We start from the raw sequence: 19827 nt of genomic DNA, 5'->3' as shown, positions 1-19827 counted from the left end.
CAACAGTGATAGGCATTGAAGAGGTGGATAATCGACTGCGAGGATTATTTAGTTGCTCAGTATACTATAGCGCTGACAACGGGAAAATTTGTGAAAAATTCATGGTTGTGAATTTCTTCGAATTTAATATTAACTGTTCACTGTTATATAAAATAACAAGTCGTACCATACCCAATTTTTGAACAGAAAAGAAATTTATCGATTGATGAATTTTTAGAGAAAGAATCGAACTCAGAATTTTATTATCGTGTTATTCGAAAATTGGTCATACTATAAGTCATAGGTTTAAGAAACACCATAAGAAAGGTCATATTATTTGAAGAATATTAGGTCTATATTGAAACAATTTATAAATATTTACAGAAAAGAGGATTGAAGTTATTTACATTTTTAAAAGTTTTTAAAACATAAAGAGGGAAGTAAAATTAAATCACGGATATATTGCGGAATAATTTAAGCAGAGTATCACTGCTTTTATATAAAATTGTGCAAAGAACACTAGCCTATATATTGAATTGCGGCAAGAAATTATAAAAGTAAGATATTTATAATAATAGTAATAATAAATTATAAGAGGCGTACCTGTATTACCGCATAAGTGTTCACTGTGTATCCTGTGTGTCCTTGTCATTTTTATGTTAACGCTATTTTTCCGCAAACTATGGCAGGAAACGACCAGGTCAATCCAAGTCTGTCGGACACCGAAGACATCTCACCCGATTGTTCGCCGCCATCCGCATCTGCCGCCGCATCCGCCGATTTCCATCCCAATGTACTGGATGATTTATCTTCGACGCAGGTGGAGGAGAGCTGCATTCTGGTGGAGGATACGTTGGTAGCCCAAGAGCCGGAGGATGAAACATCCGAAGAGCACTCAGTCGATGACGTCTCAGAAACAGGAACCCCCATTTCTCGCACCGTTGCTCGGATAAAAAACCAGCGGCTAACCGATAACCATGCACCCACTCCCGCCGTTGACTGGACCCTCATCCTGAAAGAAATAAGGAAAACCAATGAAGCAATAAATAAAACAAATGCAGAAATAAAAAACTTAAATGAAAAAAGCGACCAAACAAAGGAAGAGTTAAAAATGGAAGTTCAAGAAGCAAAGAAGGTAAGCGAACAGGGTTTGGAGAAATTGAGTCAGCGGATGGATGTAGCATTCCGTGACACAGATAAAACCATCAAAAAATTAACTGAGCGTCTAGATAAATCCATTGCAGAAACAAATAACCGATTGGATCAGATATCACAAGATATGCATACGAAGGTAGTCAACGTCGAGGTCACCTTAAAAGAACACATACGCGTGGAGATGGATACTCTGAAAGAGAAAGTAGTTGAGCAAGCCAAACAGCATTGCACCAAAGCAGGAGAGCAGATAACTCAGAGCGTGCAGGCCAAACTAAATGAACAAATCTCTACATGTCAAAATGAACACGAGGACATTATACGGCGAGTAGAAGGGCAACTTGCACCCATTACATCCAATACAACAAATTTGAAGAGCCATGTTAACACCCTGAATGAAAAGCAAACTGCTATTAGCTCTCAGGTGGACAGCTTAACTATACAATACAGCGACCTACATAGACGGTGTGATACTGCCGCTGAGCAAAGGAAGAGTGTTGATGCCGAGGTCCGAAAAAGATTTGAGCAGACGGATACCCGAATCACTCAGATGGAAACCCGCATAGGTCACTCTCGAGCCAATCTAGAACTGTCATCGCCCTCAGAGTCGTACAACACCACCACAATTTTTCAAAACCTAGGACATTTTGATGACACTCCGGCGTCTATGCCCCCAAAACCCTTCGTCGAACAACTGAGATCTGTTCAAGAACTTACCCCCACACCCTGGCCCATATGGAAATTCAAACTATTTACTCTGTTGTCTGGAGAACCATTACTTTTCCTTCACGGACGCGCCGCCGAATTTAATAGTTTATCCGAATTCATAGATGCTTTCCTAGAGCAATATTGGGGACAAGATCGACAGCGAGTTATATTATCTGATATCGTATCCTGCAAATATTCACCTAGAAATGGCCAAACATGCACCGCCTTCGTATCAAACATCAGATACCAAAATTCACAACTAGATACACCTTTTGCCGAGTTAGCACTCACTCAGATCATTATCCGGAAGCTGCCTTACCCCGTACAGATGGCACTAGCGACTAGTCATGTTAAGACCATCAAAGAATTGGAAAATCATCTCCACGAAATACAAGCGGTACATCGCGAAGATTACAACTTCACTGTGCGACAAGAGCATCCGCATCAAGATCATCAACCCCAACAAAATACTTCTCCCTTTTCTAACGCCCGTCGTCCCTTTAATTCTGCAAATAACCAGGATCGCAACACAAATTTTCAACAGCGATTAAATAAAGAAAACCAACCAGAAAGTAGGAGGAATTTCCAGAACTACAACCAGCAGTCGGATACTAACCGGAGAAACGCGTACTACCATGATGGACGAGACCGTATAAACCAACACCGTAACCAATACTCCAACAACGCCGCGCATAGCCGGAACAACAACTACAACCGGATGGGAAATGCGAGCGCAAATCAACATCAAACGACGCCCAACGAAAATCAGGGAAGAAAATCGGATATGGCTGAGAAAACACAAGGGTCATCAACGCCGCAGAAAATATGACTATATGGAAATCACCCGCCACAGTCGTCCATCACCTGTCTACACACGGAGAGAAATGATAATCAATTAGCAGAAGAACAACCGCCAAGTAAAAATACTGATCCGTCAACCCCGCCAGTCGAAATAATCCAAGGTAAACAACCGAAACTCAGAGGAATCTACCGTCGTTGCCGCTCTATACGGTTTAAGCCCACCCAACCTGCAAAAATGAATGGAATGGAAAATCTAGACAACCCCACTGCTCCAGATACAGGAAAAGAACCTACCTGCCTTACCACACTATATAATAACATCAGAGAAACCTTACTAGAAGAAGAAAACTCCAGCATCCAAGAAATACATGAACATTTTCAAACCTATATAACCATACAAATAGCCAGCCTACAATTCAAAGCTCTCATAGATACTGGATCACAAGTTAGCTTAATCCAGAATGATTCTTATTCCCGCCTGAAAAACATAACAGAAATAGCCACATTACCGTTAACCTCAACCTACCTATCAGGTGTCACACCAGGACGTCGTCTCCGAATATCTAAACAATGCCTCCTGGAGATCCAAGTCGAAGGAAAGTGCTTCCCATACTCCTTCCTGGTATTACCTGCAAATGGACCACACATTATTATTGGTGCTGATTTCTTAGCCCATTATAACTCAAACATAAATTTCAAAAATCTTGAACTGCAATTAATCGACAATAGCAATCGGACTAGCATCAATACTCAGATAGTATTAAAGGCCAATGCGGGAGATGTAAGAGTAGTGAGATATCACATGGTTGAAGACTACATTCCTGAAAATGAATACAAGGTGCAATACAGAGAAGGTGAAGAAAGTGAAATGATGAGTCATGATTCAGTGAATGACTACAGCTTGGAAAATGAAACACCAGATGATACTGACATTCTGATGGAAAAGTTACTGAATGAGATTGATAACAATTCTGAATGGGGGCTCGCTATCAAACAATCCATGAAAGAAATGTTCATAAAAAATCGTGCAGTATTTTCAGAACAGCCAGGATTGGCAAATCATTTTCAGTGTAAATTAGAGGTCAAACCACATGAGTCGTATTATAGAAAATCTTATCCCATCCCTTTTGCGCACCGTCAAGCAGCAGCTGCCGAAATAGATAGGATGGAAAGACTAGGCATTATCGAACCATCCACATCGCATTATAGTTTGCCTATTACCTGCGTTTCGAAGAAGGACGGCTCCACCCGACTCTGTCTCGACGCCCGCCAGCTGAATATGATTCTCGACGACGACCGTGAAGCTCCCGCCCAGATCGATCAGGTGTTGCAGACGTTCCATGGCAAGACCATATACTCCACCGTCGACCTCAGCGCCGGATATTGGCAGGTACAAGTGGCCGAAGAATCTCGAGATTACCTGTCCTTCCTCTTCAACGGCCGAAATCTCAGGTTCACCCGACTTGCCTTTGGGATCAGAAATGCAATGGCTATATTTATACGCTGCCTAAGACAATCAATTGGTGAAGACATTTCAGACTTTTGTGCTCTTTACGTTGATGATGCAATTATTTCATCACAGAGTGTGGCAGAGCATATTCAACACCTTGATGTAGTATTCGGTAGACTAATAAAATGTGGTATGAAGTTAAAATTATCAAAATGTGAATTTTTTGCCAAGAAAGTCAAATACCTCGGGCACATCATAACTGATAAAGGTATCATGCAGGACATTGATAAATTAGCAGCTATAAAAAACTTTCCATCTCCATCAAGTCGTAAACAGCTTCAACGTTTTATTGGTTTCCTACAATTCTATCGCCGCTTTAACAAACAGATGTCTCATTATACGGCACAACTGAGTCATGTTTTATCATCCTCTAAACCATGGATATGGGGGCTCAAGGAAGATGCAATTTTTAACCAGTTGAAGGATGCTTTTCTGAAAGCTGTTATATTAAATCATCCAAATCTCAACCAACCGTTTCATATAAATGTTGACGCATCGGATTACGCCTTAGGTGCGGAAATTTTTCAATATGATGAGAAAGGAGAAAAAGGAGTCATAGCATTTTTTAGCAAAACTATGAATGCAGCCCAGAAGAAGTACACAGTCACGGAAAAAGAACTACTAAGCATTGTCGAAGTATGCAAGAAATATAGAACGTTGTTGTTAGGCCAAAAGATTTTTGTTAACACAGACCATAAGGCTCTGACTTTCTTCAAAACAGCCAAGTTAACCAACAACCGACTATCTAGATGGTTTCTGTTATTGCAAGAATTTGACCTAGAACTCACTCACCTGCCAGGTAAACGAAATCAAACTGCTGATTTCTTGTCCAGAGAAGGAAGTGACACCTATGCAAATGAAACGACATTCCAATGCTATGTAGCCGAAGATCAACCAGTGCCGTTACCCTTCAATATATCGCCGCTCCTGCACACCGAACTCCTTACATCTGAAAAATTTAAAAACGCACAATCAATGGACAATAAAATCACAGATCTCATTCGCAAGTTATCCAACCCTCCAGTAGAAGAGCACCAGTATCTACAACGCTACACTGTTTTCAACGACCATTTGTTTTATAAGGCTAATAAAAACTCCGATTTTTGGCATCTAGTCATACCACACACCCTAGAAAAGGACGTAATTTTGGAAGCACATGAACGAATTGGTCACTTTGGCATAAGAAAAACAATACATGCCCTGAAAACGTGTTGTTACTTCAAAGGATTGAACAAAAAGGTTACACAGTTAATAAGAGCCTGCGACATCTGTCAAAAAACAAAGCATAACCGTTTTCATATAGCAGGAGAAATGATACCTATCTTACCCTCACAACCACTTGAATTAATATCAGCTGACATCTATGGGCCACTACCTCAGTCTATACACCAAAAACGCTTTATTTTTGTCTTAACCTGCTTGTTCTCAAAATATACAATGTTCTTCCCTATTGGTAAAATCACTGGTGAAAAATTAGCCAAATGCATCACCGAAAGATGGACCAATGAAGTTGGTAAACCACAGCGCATATTGTCAGACAACGCAACCTATTTTTGCAGTGCCAAGTGGAAACAAATTTTAGAACAAGCCGGCATTAAAACGTCAAGAGTCTCGGCGTACACTCCCAGTGCAAACCCAGTGGAAAGAAAAATGAAAGAAATTTCAAGATTTATGAGGGCATATAGCAGTCACCGTCATCAACAATGGGTCAAATATGTACCGTTCCTAGAACACTGCATTAATAACTGTGTGAGTGATAGTACCGGGTACACTCCCCACGAAATTATATTTGGCACAAGAAACGAATCATTTATTCAGAGCCTAATCAAGTTTCCAAATCCGGATAAACCTAACCCAAACTTATACCAACTGGTTCGCAATAGGTTAGACAAATCCGCAAAACAAAGGAAAAAATACCATGACAAGGCTACAAAGAAATTCAAATATGAAGTCGGAGATGAAGTACTGGTAAAAGCACATAAATCTTCAGATGCCCTAGGCAAGTTAACTAAAAAATTCTTCCATCTTTACACAGGACCGCATCGAGTCACCGAAGTAAAATCACACTCTCACCCAATTTATGTAAAAGCCAAACCAAAGAGTCGAAACTTGTAATAACCATGAAAAAATGATGAAAGTCTATATTTGTTGCAAATACTATTCAAATCTTAAGAAGTAATATGTGAAATCTTGTATAGTTGTTATAGTTATGGGTCTGCTCATAAGCCACCCGTGAATGGAAGTTGTGGAGTTGTTTTAATGAAGGATCCAAAGAGACCTCATTAATTATTGTATTTCGATTGTATCCAATGAAAGGAACAATCAATTATTTATTTTTCGTAGCCAAAAGTGCACGATATATTGTTTTTAGTGTTAAGTGTTGAGTTTTCGTAGAAGTAAGGAGATGAAATAGTGTATTCATCACAATATCGGATTTTTCAAATAGTCATTGTTTCGACTCGTCTCCCAATTACCTATTTAAAATATCCTGGGGGCTTTTGTGTGATGAATTTTTCAAATAGATCTCATGAAAAGAGAGAAAAATTGTGATTACCTTTTAAAATGAAAGAATTTGCTAAAGGAATAGTTAGCGACCGAGCGATAAAGCTTACTTATCAATAACTGTATATTAGATAAGAGTACCGTTCTGTACTGAATATTTTTCTAGGAAAATTATTCAATAAAATTATAATTATTTTGCGAATAAAGCACAAATTATTTACGAATTGCTCACTGATTTTGAGGTTACACTTTGTTTACTATCGATCAGATGTTTTTAAAACAGTTCGAACGCAGCTGACTGATTCAAAGCATTGTCAAATATCATGCCGGTTTTCATGCAAGGTAAAATATCATCTCTAAAAATTATAAAACTATCAATAAAGGATCAAGAATTTCAAATAAAAAAATAAATGTATGTATTATTGTTGAAATTATTTATTATTTAAGAAATTGTATTATGCGTCAGGTCTTATTGTAACTAAATAGGTCATAGCATGAAATTCTATTATTGATAAAATGGCAGAAATTAATTATAATAATCTCAAACCTAATAAAAATTGTACAAGAATATTAATTTATTAATAATTTAATTCAACTGAACCACATGGTAATTAAATCTCTTTGGTAGGTCTAAACCAATCACAGTGCATAGAAATAGCACCAAGACGGTGATCGTTTGAAAGCAACACATGTTAATCTATTATCAGACACCAACCCTGCCTTATCAGTTACACTAGCACGTGTACATTGTATGAGAGGAACTATGTCTAGAAGATTAAGCAGTTTTAAGAATTACATAAATTAAATTATTATTGTAATTAAAGGAATTGTATTCTACTGCTTGCCACTGACGTCATGTTTACGTCACAAGCGTTCTACCAATGGCAAATTTTTATGCAAATTATTACATTGAGATTCCGAGAAGCAAGGTCTAGCCTAAAAGCTTAGAGAAAAGAGCAGCACTTCCCTTTTGAAATCCTTACCGTGTAGATCTCTTTTATAGTTACCAAAGACCTATTTGTAAAATTTCTTGTTCGATTTTTAAATGTTCTATTTGTGAGCCGATATTTTAGGCCAATTTATTTGTTATTCGTAAATTTCTGTTTTCATCAATCGATAAATTTAAAAGCTTAAAGTAAATTATCCCTTAATTAATTCGGTGAAGGAGATATTTAAATTAAAATTCCCCACGTGCTGAAACCGAAGCCTGGATTGCCGCCGATCAAACGATTTTTGATCTAAAGAAGAAAACCACGACGACCAAGGAATTTCACGTGAGTTATAAGTCATAAGGGGCCCCAATCTACGCTTCGAAAATATTTCAGTGCAGAAAAACATAAATTTTTCTTCGTTAAATTATTGGCCACGCCGACAAGCGCTTTAGCATTTAAGAGCCTAGAATTTATTCATATTTAATTTATAAGAATTTGTAGTTGATTAACTATCCTCCGCTGCCTGAACCACGACCCCGAACATTTTAAAAAATATTTCTATAATTCATTTTTTCACTATTTTTTCAAACTGTTAAATTTTATCAATTGTAAAATTCTGTTGAATCACGCATGGTATCATGCAAGCACAAGAAATTTTTAACTATTCTGTTAATGCTAAATTATTATCAACCTGTAAATCAAATTCTGAATCTGCACTGTATGATTACATATTTTATTGTAATATATTTCAGTTTTGTTAATTCGCTTTCTGAGTTCGATTATTTCTTAAGCCTGTCAATTATTGTGTCTGATACGTTCTATATCATCAAGAACCGATCGAATACGATCATTGGAATAATTGAATTAAGCTGGATATTGGAACAGGTCCAAGTGGATGTAGCGAGCGGGGTCAGATCGAGATATTTATTCTTTGTCCTTACCTGCTCATATATCAGCTTTTATCTGTTACCTACCTCGACTTTGGAGCGAACTCATCAATTGTACAGCAGAGGCAGCCATAGATCATATAAATTCCTACAATAGAGCTTAAAACCCGACAAGACTCTGTTCTCGAAGTATATTCTGAACGATATTGGGTTCAAATACCGTATTTTAATCCTTCAGAACTTATTAGAGACGCAGTCCCGTAAATTATCTACATCGGGATTTTTGCTCGACCTGTATGATTTTGTATGCTCATTCTTCACAGGTAATAATTTTAAGGTATCCGTATTCAGTGTTAGCGTCCGCTACACTACTTATAAAAATTTCATCATTATACAATCTGTCATTAGAAGAATCAAGGGTGAGCGAGCGTTTAGGCCTCCCACGATTCCGACAATTGTATTGAGTCTTGTAGTGAGTCAATCAGTCTGGTGTTCACTCAGCGTCCTCACACGCCATTGCAAAATTTATAGCCACTACACCACTGACTCAGTGCAAGATTCACCCTACATGTGTGAAGCCGTTAAAAAACGCACCACATGATTTGCCGGCCCAACGTGAGGCATTTAAATACAGCATTACATCACCCTACGTGTGTTGTCCTATCCTTGGAGGTGAGAGTGACTCCCCCAGGAAGAGCACCACAACATTTACAGGATAGGAGATACACAATTGACGCATCATCACTCTTATGAAGAGTGATCAACTTGGTAATTTTACATCAAGATTCTGAATTCATCGAGTATGGTTTCAGGCCTTTTTTGTCCCACCAATCAATTCAAATTTGTAATTTGTGACAGATTTATTCAATTTTTAGTTCAAAGTTTACGCAACAATAACAGCCAACCAGCAGAGCATTCTTCAAGTGATTCCGTGGCGTAATTGCCAGCACGCGTGACTTATGAATTCGAGCTGAGAATTTTCAATTCTTATAGATATTATCCACGGAATCTCGACAAAATAAATATAATCAACGTTCTCCAGTAATAATAACATCAGTATCGAAGTGATAGTAACATCGAAGTTATTCATAATGATTTAACAACTGAAACCAATCTCTCGATTTCCAATAAATATTTGGTTATACAAGTTTTCACTTTCCTTGCCCTATTACCATAGGTAAGGAAAGTATTGCTTTCCAAAAAAAATTAAGGTACCCGAAATTCTGAATTTCTATACGTTTCAAGGTCCTCTGAGTCCAAAAAAGTGGTTTTTGGGTATTGGTCTGTATGTGTGTGTGTGTGTATGTGTGTATGAGTGTATGTGCGTATGTGTACACGATATCTCATCTCCCAATTAACGGAATGACTTGAAATTTGGAACGTAATGTCCTTACAATATAAGGATCCGACACGAACAATTTCGATCAAATGCGATTCAAGATGGCAGCTAAAATGACAAAAATGTTGTCAAAAACAGGGTTTTTCGCGATTTTCTCGAAAACGGCTCCAACGATTTTGATCAACGTTATACCTTAAATTGTCATCGATAAGCTCTATCAACTGCCACAAGTCCCATACCTGTAAAAGTTTCAGGAGCTCCGCACCATCTATGAAAAGTTTGATTTTAGATTCTCAATTATCAGGCTTCAGATACAATTTGAACAAAAAATTTTGAGTGGAAAAGATTGAGTATGAAAATCTCTACAAGTAATTCCCAGTAACATTTTCACCTAAATTTCAAATTAAGCTCGAAATTCGTTGAAATGTGATTATTTAATTGCAAAATGTTGGCAACTGTTGATTCTATTAAATCATTCACTATGAAGAGATAGCAGACCTTATGTGTCTCCAGCGTTATTGCCCTGTCACCAGCTGGCTTGGATCTTTGAATAGTAGACTTGAGATGCGCGGGAACACTAGCGTCAGGTGATCAATATTCATAATGGCAAGGAAAGTTGTGTGAGTGCGCCACACCAGATTTTTGCCTTTTCAATCCAATGCAATATTAAATATTGCAGATGGAATTAAAAAGAGAATGCATTTATTCAAATGCTAATTAATATATGATTATTATTTAACGAGAATTCTAAATGAATGCTCTATATCACCTCGAAGATTCTGCTACTGCAGACATTGACAACAGGGTTAACAGCTAGATGGAAATTCGATGATAACTACTATCCAAAAATTAGTTGTCAGCCCGGGAATCGAACCCGGTTCCTCCCAATTGCTAGTCTTGCTTACCCTCACACCAAACAGACAATCTCTGGATAGCAGCGCTCATTTTATACGAAGCCATAGCGGCCAACCAGGTTACAGATGGAATTAAATAGAGAATGCATTTTTTCAAATGCTAATTAATATATGATTATTATTTAACGAAAATCCTAAATAAATGCTGTGAATCACCTCCAAGAGTTCTGCCACTAAGACATTATTTCATTTAGGATTCTCGTTAAATAATAAGCAATATTTATTGATAATAATGCTGTCGAATCGTGATTACTAATTGAATTAAACTTGCTCATCTCAAAGAGGATAAATATCTTTGAACCTAAATTCCATATCTAAATCTAAGCTTTCCATCCTGTCAGCTGATAGGGTATTGTGTAATCTGTAATGTTTGTTGATAGAGTTGAACATTTTTGCTTAGACATGTGAATATCCCTATTAATCTTCCATTGCTGTATTTGCTGTTTGGATAGTCATGTTTTAACTTTTGTATGAACAGCTTATAGGGGAGGGGCTTGTCTAGGCCAATGACAGACGTTCACCTTGATAGGTCACGGCTTTCACCAATAACGGTGCCCGCCCGTCAGTACTCCTGCACTTTACTCCAGTTTCAGTTTAACAGAGGAATAGATTATAATGGTGTCATAACCGAAACCGTTATTTCAATTTTTAAATAATCAAGTTTTTATTGACAAGTTTTCAAGTTTCTCGTAGGCCTTATGAAGCACGGGTTGCCTGCTATTTCGAAAAATATTGAATTGAATTACTAATCATCAAGTTATATAAGGATATATAGCCTGCATAATGATGTTTCATCTCAAAGTGGAATCTTCATAAGGTGCGTACAGATATACGCGCCGCGAACATGAGCAATTCACTTTAAATCAGCTTATTATATCTGTATTTTTACTTAAACGGTAAGATACAGATATTGAAAGCTTGGCATCAGCTGAGAACATGAGCAATTCACTTTTAATCAGCTGACTATATCTGTAATTTTACATAAACGGTAAGATACAGATATTAAAAGCTTGGCATCAGCTGATTGAAAGTGAATTGCTCATGTTCGCGGCGCGTAAATCTGTACGCACATTTATACAGCAGACCCTTCTCAAATGGTTTTGAGCGTTTCTTTCGAATACTCTCGATAGAGCTAATGATTTTCCAATATTTCGGTCGACTATTGATCTAGCAAGCTGTATTTACGTCGTAACGACAGCGAGGCTTGCATCGTCCAATAATGTATGTTGGGTCTTTTAGGGGTACGAATTGCGGGGCTCAGGGGTTTCTGGGTTTTGAGGGTTCCAGGGGTTCGGGGGGCACTATTTCTGTGTTTCGGGGAGAATTTCAGGGGGGGGGGGCTTGTGGGTTCAGGGGGGTACAGGAGCGTTTGATCTTGGAATTTTGTCGCAGAGAGACTCCGAAGTTCCTAGCCACCGGAAATTATGTTCATAAATAATGTAAGGGTGAGGAAGGTCAAGAAGATATGCCTTCCTTTAGGAAGATAGCAGAGGTGTGGTTTTGGCGTGTGTGGATATACTTGTACAAGTGCTAAAGCAGCTTGTGAAATGTAAGCTGAGAAACTATGAAATTGAGTCTGAGTTTGGCTTCCTATCATCCTAGAAACGGGTAGACTGTGCTAAAATGGTTTCTAATGAATTGATGTATTTCTAGCAATTAGAACCGTAATTAACTTACTACAAAACTACTACTATTAACTACTCAATGGTACCCACTTCATAATGTATTCATCTATTTATTGGATAGAGCAAACAATACAATAGTCGGGAAAGTAAAAAACGGCTATAGCCCAAAAAGTCTTCAATTTCCTAATTTTGTCTCAAATAATTTATTGTCCAAAAATTATGTAGGTGCGTACAGATATACGCGCCTCCAACACGCTCCGCGCACGCTCCGCACTCGCTCCGATCATGAACGTTACGGGAGATGTCAGCTCTTCTCGCGTTCCACTCTTGCTCCCCGGTCGATCATCAATCGATCTGCTCGAGTGACGTTCGATTGCGGAGCAGAGCGAAAGTCTGTACGCACCTTAAAATAGCTCACTGTTTTTCTCTATACATCAGGTATTACTACTGAATAATTCTGATAATTGAAGGACTGAAAATGTTGTAAACAACTACAAGACTCAACCTATTTCGGCCTATGTAAAACTTTATCTATTTGATGATGTACTTATTGTATAAATCAATAGAGAAAAAAAGAATAAATATAATACCGTTTCAGTATTACAGGATACAGTGTCAGTCTCACAAATAGAGGAAAACTATTAATGACTGATAGGTTGACTGATTAGGTTGAGCAACCTAAGGATGTATTGCCAAGGGTACCATCCTGGGTTGGCCACCCTGAAGGGGTGCAAGCCTCGATTGGCCACCCCAAAAGGATATGTATACGCCTATGGCGGTTGGCTGTAGTGCTAAAATTGGATGGAAACCAATTTCCTGACTCGTACCTCCTCAGTAGGCGTCCGACACCAATTTATTTTCCTCATCATATTCCACATTTTTCTCCCACTGGTGGTTGTACCTTCAATGTTTCATTACACTCGAAGCGTGAGTGAGCATTTATTTTGGCCAGAAAAATAATACACGAATAGAAGTTCCCAGTTCCATGTTTGGATGACTTCTTCCTAATATTTCTGTTCATTTATTCATGCAATTGAGATTTTCTAATAATGGTAGAAGAACTTTCAACTCAGTTGGTTCCTAATGATCACAGACTATCCTATAACAGAAAATATGAGCAACAGGATTTTCATCTACATTGCCAGCATCTATATATATATATATATATATATATATATATATATATAAAAGCGAAATGGCACTCACTCACTGACTGACTCACTCACTCATACACTCGCAGAACTAGAAATCTACCGGACCAAAAACGTTCAAATTTGGTAGGTATGTTCAGTTGGCCCTTTAGAGGCGCACTAAGAAATCTTTTGGCAATATTTTAACACTAAGAGTGGTTTTTAAGGGTTTAAAGTTCGTCTTTTAGCATGTATATTCTTCTTATTCTTTCAATTATAATTGAAAAATGTCCATATTATATGTTAATATAGAACTATAATCTAGAGAGAGTACCTATTCAAAACAGTTCTTAACTGGTAACTAAATTCATAATTCTGTCAGGTTGGCATTAATTAAGTTGAGTTGACTTTGTTAGGTTGGCACCAAGTTGAAGATAGAAATGCATTTATCGCGGAAAAATTGATTGGGCACTGCTACTTCAATCAGAACTATTCCTGGGAATATTATATTACTAGCCGACAGGCTCGCTTCGCTCGCCATATCCGTTTTGCCAGACTTTTAGTCTGGACCCTCGACTGGATCGTCCTAACATATGATAGAAATGCTCAAATGGAAAATGCAGGCGAGCGAAGCGAGCCTGCTAATCTCATTCTTGGACGATGCAGTAGGGGGTCCAGGGGGCGGAGCCCCCTCGCTAGACGGATATTGCGAGCGAAGCGAGCCTGACGGCTAGTGTTAACTATAGAAGGAGCATAATTTTCATAATTATTCTGAATGGGACAAGGTATTAGTTGATTGTTCATCCTTCTAGAAATACCAGCATTAAAATGTGAACCTCTGCATAGGAAGATGATGAGAAGATGATACAAGAATGATAGACAAGGATAGCAACACCAATGTTTTTTATACACCATATTATTCACCAATAATACACCAATGTATACCTTGATATACACCAATGTATATCAATCTCCATTCTTCGGAGAGAATATTGAAAATATCCTTCCCACTAACTCTCTACCAAAACGTTAATTTCATTGAATAAAATAAGGATTTATTTCTGAATAGAAATATTATAAAGGTTTAATTAATATGAATATTTAAGCGAAAAAAAACAGAAAAATAATGAAGTAAAATGATTATATAGGTAGATAAGATCAAATTATTGATTAATCTACAATAATTGAATACTGAAACTTACTATAGACAGATGATACAAATATACAAACGCAAAAAATTAGCAGTGTTGTCAGCTCCTACTAACGGGCAAAAGACTTTGTTCTTTTTTGTTAGTAATAATTTTATTTTGCTCTGTGAAGATCATAAGTTTGTTTTTTCCCCCTTTCTCTCATTATATATATTTTTTAGTTTTAAATTACAGTATGTTATTATACTCAAGAGAAGGAACTTGTACTATAATATGTTGTATTTGTTTTGATGCAAAATAAAAATTATTTGATTTGATTTGATATAATACACGGATGATATGAAGATGATACAAGGGTGATAGACAAGGATATAGTGAGGTCCACGTTATAATGACAGTATTTGATCAACTTTGGTTTTGCTATACTTATCCATCATTCCACAAAGCCGGTGGTATTATCCTTTTCTCGGTTCACAACGATGCCAATAATGTTTTTGACAGTGTAGAAATATGATTAATTGATGCAGAGAATCGGCATCGCTATTCTCCTATCTTTATCCACTGCCATTATAAGGTGGACCTCACTATAGTAACATCAATGTTAATCAAATACTGTCATTAAAACGTGGACATCACTGTAGGAATATGATACAAAGATGATACGAATATGATACAGAGATGATTCAAAAATGATACGTAGATGATACGAAGATGTAACGAAGATGATACGTAGATGATTCAAAAATGATACAAAAATGATACAAAGATGATACGCAGATGATTCAAAAATGATGCGTAGATGATACGAAGATGATACGTGGATGATTCAAAAATGATACGTAGATGATACGAAAATGATATGTAGATGATTCAAAAATGATACGTAGATGATACGAAGATGATACGTAGATGATTCAAAAATGATAAGAAGATGCAACGAAGATGATGCGTAGATGATTCAAAAATGATATGAAGATGATACGTAGATGATTCAAAAATGATGCGTAGATGATACGAAGATGATACGTAGATGATTCAAAAATGATGCGTAGATGATACGAAGATGATACATAGATGATTCAAAAATGATACGTAGATGATACGAAGATGATATGTAGATGATTCTAAAATGATACGAAGATGCAACGAAGATGATACATAGATGATTCAAAAATGATACGTAGATGATACGAAGATGATACGTAGATGATTCAAAAATGATACGTAGATGATACGAAGATGATACGTAGATGATACAAAGACGATACGAAGATGATAGACAAGGATAGCAACATAATGCTAACCCAAAATTGACATTATAACATGGAACTCACTATAGCCTACTGAGAAAGATATTGCAACAATCTCCCTCACAAACCACACGTTTCACAAGCCGAGGAAGGAGCTCTCAGCTTCACATCGAGGCAAGAATCGAGTGTTTACACTTGGCGAGTGTGTGCGTGCGTGTGAGCTGTTTGTGTATCTTTTCTCCACCACAAACAAAATTCGGTAAACGTTTTCAATCAGTCAACAGAGTTGGCCACAGAAGAGTTCTATTCACACGGATCTGAGCTCTGAATGGTAATGTTCCTCAAAGAAGCAGTAAAGTGATCTGGAGATCTTGAAAAGTTTCTTCACTCTAGAATGCAGATACTTGAATAAGATTCATATCATGAGCCGAATTGTTATTTTTCATTGTCCACTCCCTTTATGTTTTCGTATGTTGTGAATATTGTATTCTCATTGATCTCATTTTTTTGAAAAGTTGTTTTCGCCACACTGCACAGAAAGCAGCTGTTTTCCAGTCCCTACGTAGATCTGAAAGACCTTGTTTGCAGACGACGTCAGAAAAGGGTTTCTTTTCCGGTCTAGGCCAGAGAGTTGTCTCTTTCCAGCCGCTCATGGAAGTAGTTAATGAGTCATCCGCTAGATCGGGCGAGTGTCCACTTTCATCATCAACTGAAGTCGCCATGATTTCAGTTCCAGTTTCGAATCAAACTAATTCGCTTCGCAACCAGTTTTATTCAATTATTTATTGTTGATTAGTGCATTCCGAATTTTCAAAAATGCTTGAAGATGACTGTGGTATTCCAAGTGAAATTTTAAAAGAATCTGAAATCCTGACTGCAAATCTTCTACCACTAAAATCAAGAGATAGGTACGATAGCTTAACGAGTATTCTTTTTTTTGTATTCTTTATTTATTTTGTCAGCAATACCTGTAGTGTGGTGAAAAATATCGTTCGCACCACGGGCAAAAATGTTTTTCCAGCTCTCAATCTTTTCTAGTCCTCGGCCTACGGCCTCGGACTCGAAAACCGATTTCGAGCTGGAAAAATCTCATTTTCTGCTCTAGGTGCGAAATATACTATAGTTTAGTTCATGATATCTAACTCAGATAGAAATGATAATTAAGATGATCATCCTCTCAAAGCTGACATGAGAGCCAAAACTAACGAATGAGCAAAATCAATTTCGAATTGAATTCAAAAACAATTGCAGTGCTTCATAAGTCACGGAAAAGTCAGTGTACAGTGTTTCATAAGTCACGAAAAAGTCAGTCTACAGTGCGTAAAAGGTCACAAAAAGTAAATCTACAGTGCAACATAGGTCACAAGAAAGTCAATCTGAATTATTGCATTACATATCACGAAAACGTGAGTGTAAGGCTAGTTTCACACTCATTCGGTTCGTTTCGTTTTCGGCAAATTCCGATAAGTGTGAAACGGTAATTCGGTTTGAATTCGGTACCGAATAGAAACCGCATAGAACCGAACGCCCACTTGACTCTAATAAAATCCATCAGGTTTCAATTCGCTGCTAGCGAGAAGCTACTTTCACACACTTTCGGTTCGGTTCGGTTCGTTTCGTTTTCGGTTCGTTTTCGGCAAATTCTGATAAGTGTGAAACGATTATTCGGTTTGAATTCGGTACCGAATAGCAACCGCATAGCACCGAACGCCCCCTCGACACGAATAGGTTTCATCATATTCGAATTCGTTGCTAGGGAAACGGGAAAAAACAAAGTGTTTCACACACACTTGCCTTTTTTGTTTTTATTTCAAACTGATATCGTGATTATCTGTTTCAAAATTTTCCAAGTCAAAATCATATGGTCAATTCATTTCTGTAAGTTCACAGGAACATTTTTTTCTCAATGAATAGTTTGCTAAAAAGTATAAAAGATATAAATTAAAAACTCAGGGAGAATTTTTATTTTTTCATTTTTCCACGGACATTACATGATTTCATCAATGGAGAGAAGAGATGAAGTTCATATACCATGTGTCAAAACAAGAACAAATTTTCAATTCAAAAAAATCATATCTCTGAACATCCAAAATTAACATAATCTAAAAAAACTATTTGAATAATTCACAATTTTTAATTAATTTTAAAATTTTGTTGTTCAAGAAATAACATATCACAATTTAACACAAGCTGTTATATTTAAATATACCAGCATGAACTACTGTGAAATTCCAAACACAGCTGTGTTTGAGAAGAAAATACCTAATTAGAACCGTACGAATTAAAACCTGACATGTATGAAAGCCTCATTCGTTTTTGGTAAAGAACCGAACCGAAAACGTACCGAACCGAAAACGTACCGAACCGAATGAAACCGAAAGCGTGTGAAGTTAGCCTGAAGTGCATTATAGGTCACAAGAAAGTCAGTCTAAATTATTACATCATTAGTTTCAAAAAATCAGAGTAAAGTGAATCATAGGTCACGAAAAAGCCAGTATAAATTATCGCATCATGAGTCACGAAAACGTCAGTGTAAAGTGCATCATAGGTCACAAAAAAGTCAGTTCAAAGTGCATCATAGGTGACAAAAAGTCAGTCCAAAGTGCATCATAGGTGACTAAAAGTCAGTCTACAGTGCATCATAGGTCACAAAGAGTCAGTTTTAAGTGAATAATAGGTCAAAAAAAATCAGTCCAATTTATTTCAAGAGTCTCAAAACAGTCAGTGTAAAGTGATATAGTAGGTCACAAAAAATCAGTCAAAAGCGCAAAAGTCATAGGCCAAAAAAAGTGAGTACAAAGTGCATCATAGGTCACAAAAAGTCAGTCTACAGTGCATAATAGGTCAAAAAAGAATCAGTCCAATTCATTTCGTCAAGAGTCTCAAAACAGTCAGTGTATTAGGTTATTGATGTAATAGGTTACAAAAAATAAAAAAATCAGTCAAAAGTGCATCATAGGTCACAAAAAGTTAGTCTTAAGTGCACCATAGGTCACAGTGCATCACTCTACCAGCGACTGATATGCGTGCGGTCAAGGAAGACTATTAAACATGCATAATGTCCAGTTGTTGATACCCTGAAAGCCCTCTGGGAGCGCGTTTGAAATGGAATGTTTAATGGATGCTAATTGGTGACGCGTTTCATCGAAGGTTTCTGGCGAGTGAAGCGAGGCTGCGCGTTGTGTTATTTGCACGACTTTACCGCTTTTGTGCGGGCTCAAACTGAAACTGAGCTGAGACTGAATAATTCTTGAATCCGGGTTGTAGCTGGAACCAAACTGAAACTGAACTCAAACTGACCAGTAATCAAGCCACTATTTCGTGCCTGATCCTGATATTGAAACTCAACTGAAACAGGAACTGAATCTGTACTGTTACTCAAATTAGACTGATCGTAACTGAAACTCAGCTGATACTGAACAGGAACTGAGCTGAATCTCAACTGGAACTGAACTGAGGCTGGACAGAAACTGACCTGAAACTGAACCAAAATCCATCTACTCTGACTGCAAATGAACAATTTTGTGATGGGCTCAGTATTTCGTGAACTCTCTGTGTGAACGTTCGTGAACCCTCAGTGTGAACATTAGCGAACGACCGTGAAGTTCCAGTGTGAATTGTCTCGTATGTTATAACGCTCTTGATTATCTGGTAGAGTGATTCATTTACAACTGTATGACACCTATCCCTTCCAGTGTTACATCTGAAGTTAATGGATACATTAGGAGGTGAGTAATTTACAGCTTGTTACACCTATCATATTGGTGAATTATTGAGGTATCAGCTACTCCTGAGTTCTGTGATCGGATGAGGCATTCACAACTATATTACACCTATTGGACTCTATCATTGATGAGGACACTAGTTAGTGAGGAGAATATTTTTGAATCAAGCTTCTTGTTTCATATTAATGATCTATAATATTACTTCCTCTTCTTCCTAGGGCTACT

At 37.4% G+C, this 19827-nt stretch overlaps 2 protein-coding genes across 2 annotated transcripts in view; one reads left to right on the top strand and one right to left on the bottom strand.

Annotated features, from left to right (window-relative positions):
* Window positions 1-19827, top strand: part of LOC111055389 (Kv channel-interacting protein 2-like) — a 434616-nt gene that overhangs the window by 48763 nt on the left and 366026 nt on the right. The gene's annotated exons all lie outside the window — the stretch shown is intronic.
* Window positions 1789-6184, bottom strand: LOC120350774. Its single transcript, XM_039425551.1, has 3 exons — window positions 4943-6184; window positions 3862-4107; window positions 1789-3269 (listed from the first exon to the last, which is right to left on the bottom strand). Exons 1-3 carry the CDS (start codon window positions 5016-5018, stop codon window positions 3163-3165), a joined length of 429 nt encoding a protein of 142 aa, XP_039281485.1. The 5' UTR covers window positions 5019-6184; the 3' UTR covers window positions 1789-3162.

The sequence above is a fragment of the Nilaparvata lugens genome, chromosome 4, assembly GCF_014356525.2.
Source record: "Nilaparvata lugens isolate BPH chromosome 4, ASM1435652v1, whole genome shotgun sequence".
Taxonomy (NCBI): Eukaryota; Metazoa; Arthropoda; class Insecta; order Hemiptera; family Delphacidae; genus Nilaparvata; species Nilaparvata lugens.
This window is presented reverse-complemented; position numbering and strand designations above follow the sequence as displayed.

Coding starts and splice junctions, on each gene's coding strand:
- LOC120350774 (XM_039425551.1), bottom strand. CDS start 5,018: ATGTCGTTTCATTTGCATAGGTGTCACTTCCTTCTCTGGACAAGAAAT. Junction 4,108..4,942: donor TGATTTCGTTTACCTGGCAG/GTGAGTGAGTTC, acceptor CTGATCCCAAAG/GCAAGTCGGGTGAACCTGAG. Junction 3,270..3,861: donor CGTCCTTCTTCGAAACGCAG/GTAATAGGCAAA, acceptor GTCCATTTGCAG/GTAATACCAGGAAGGAGTAT.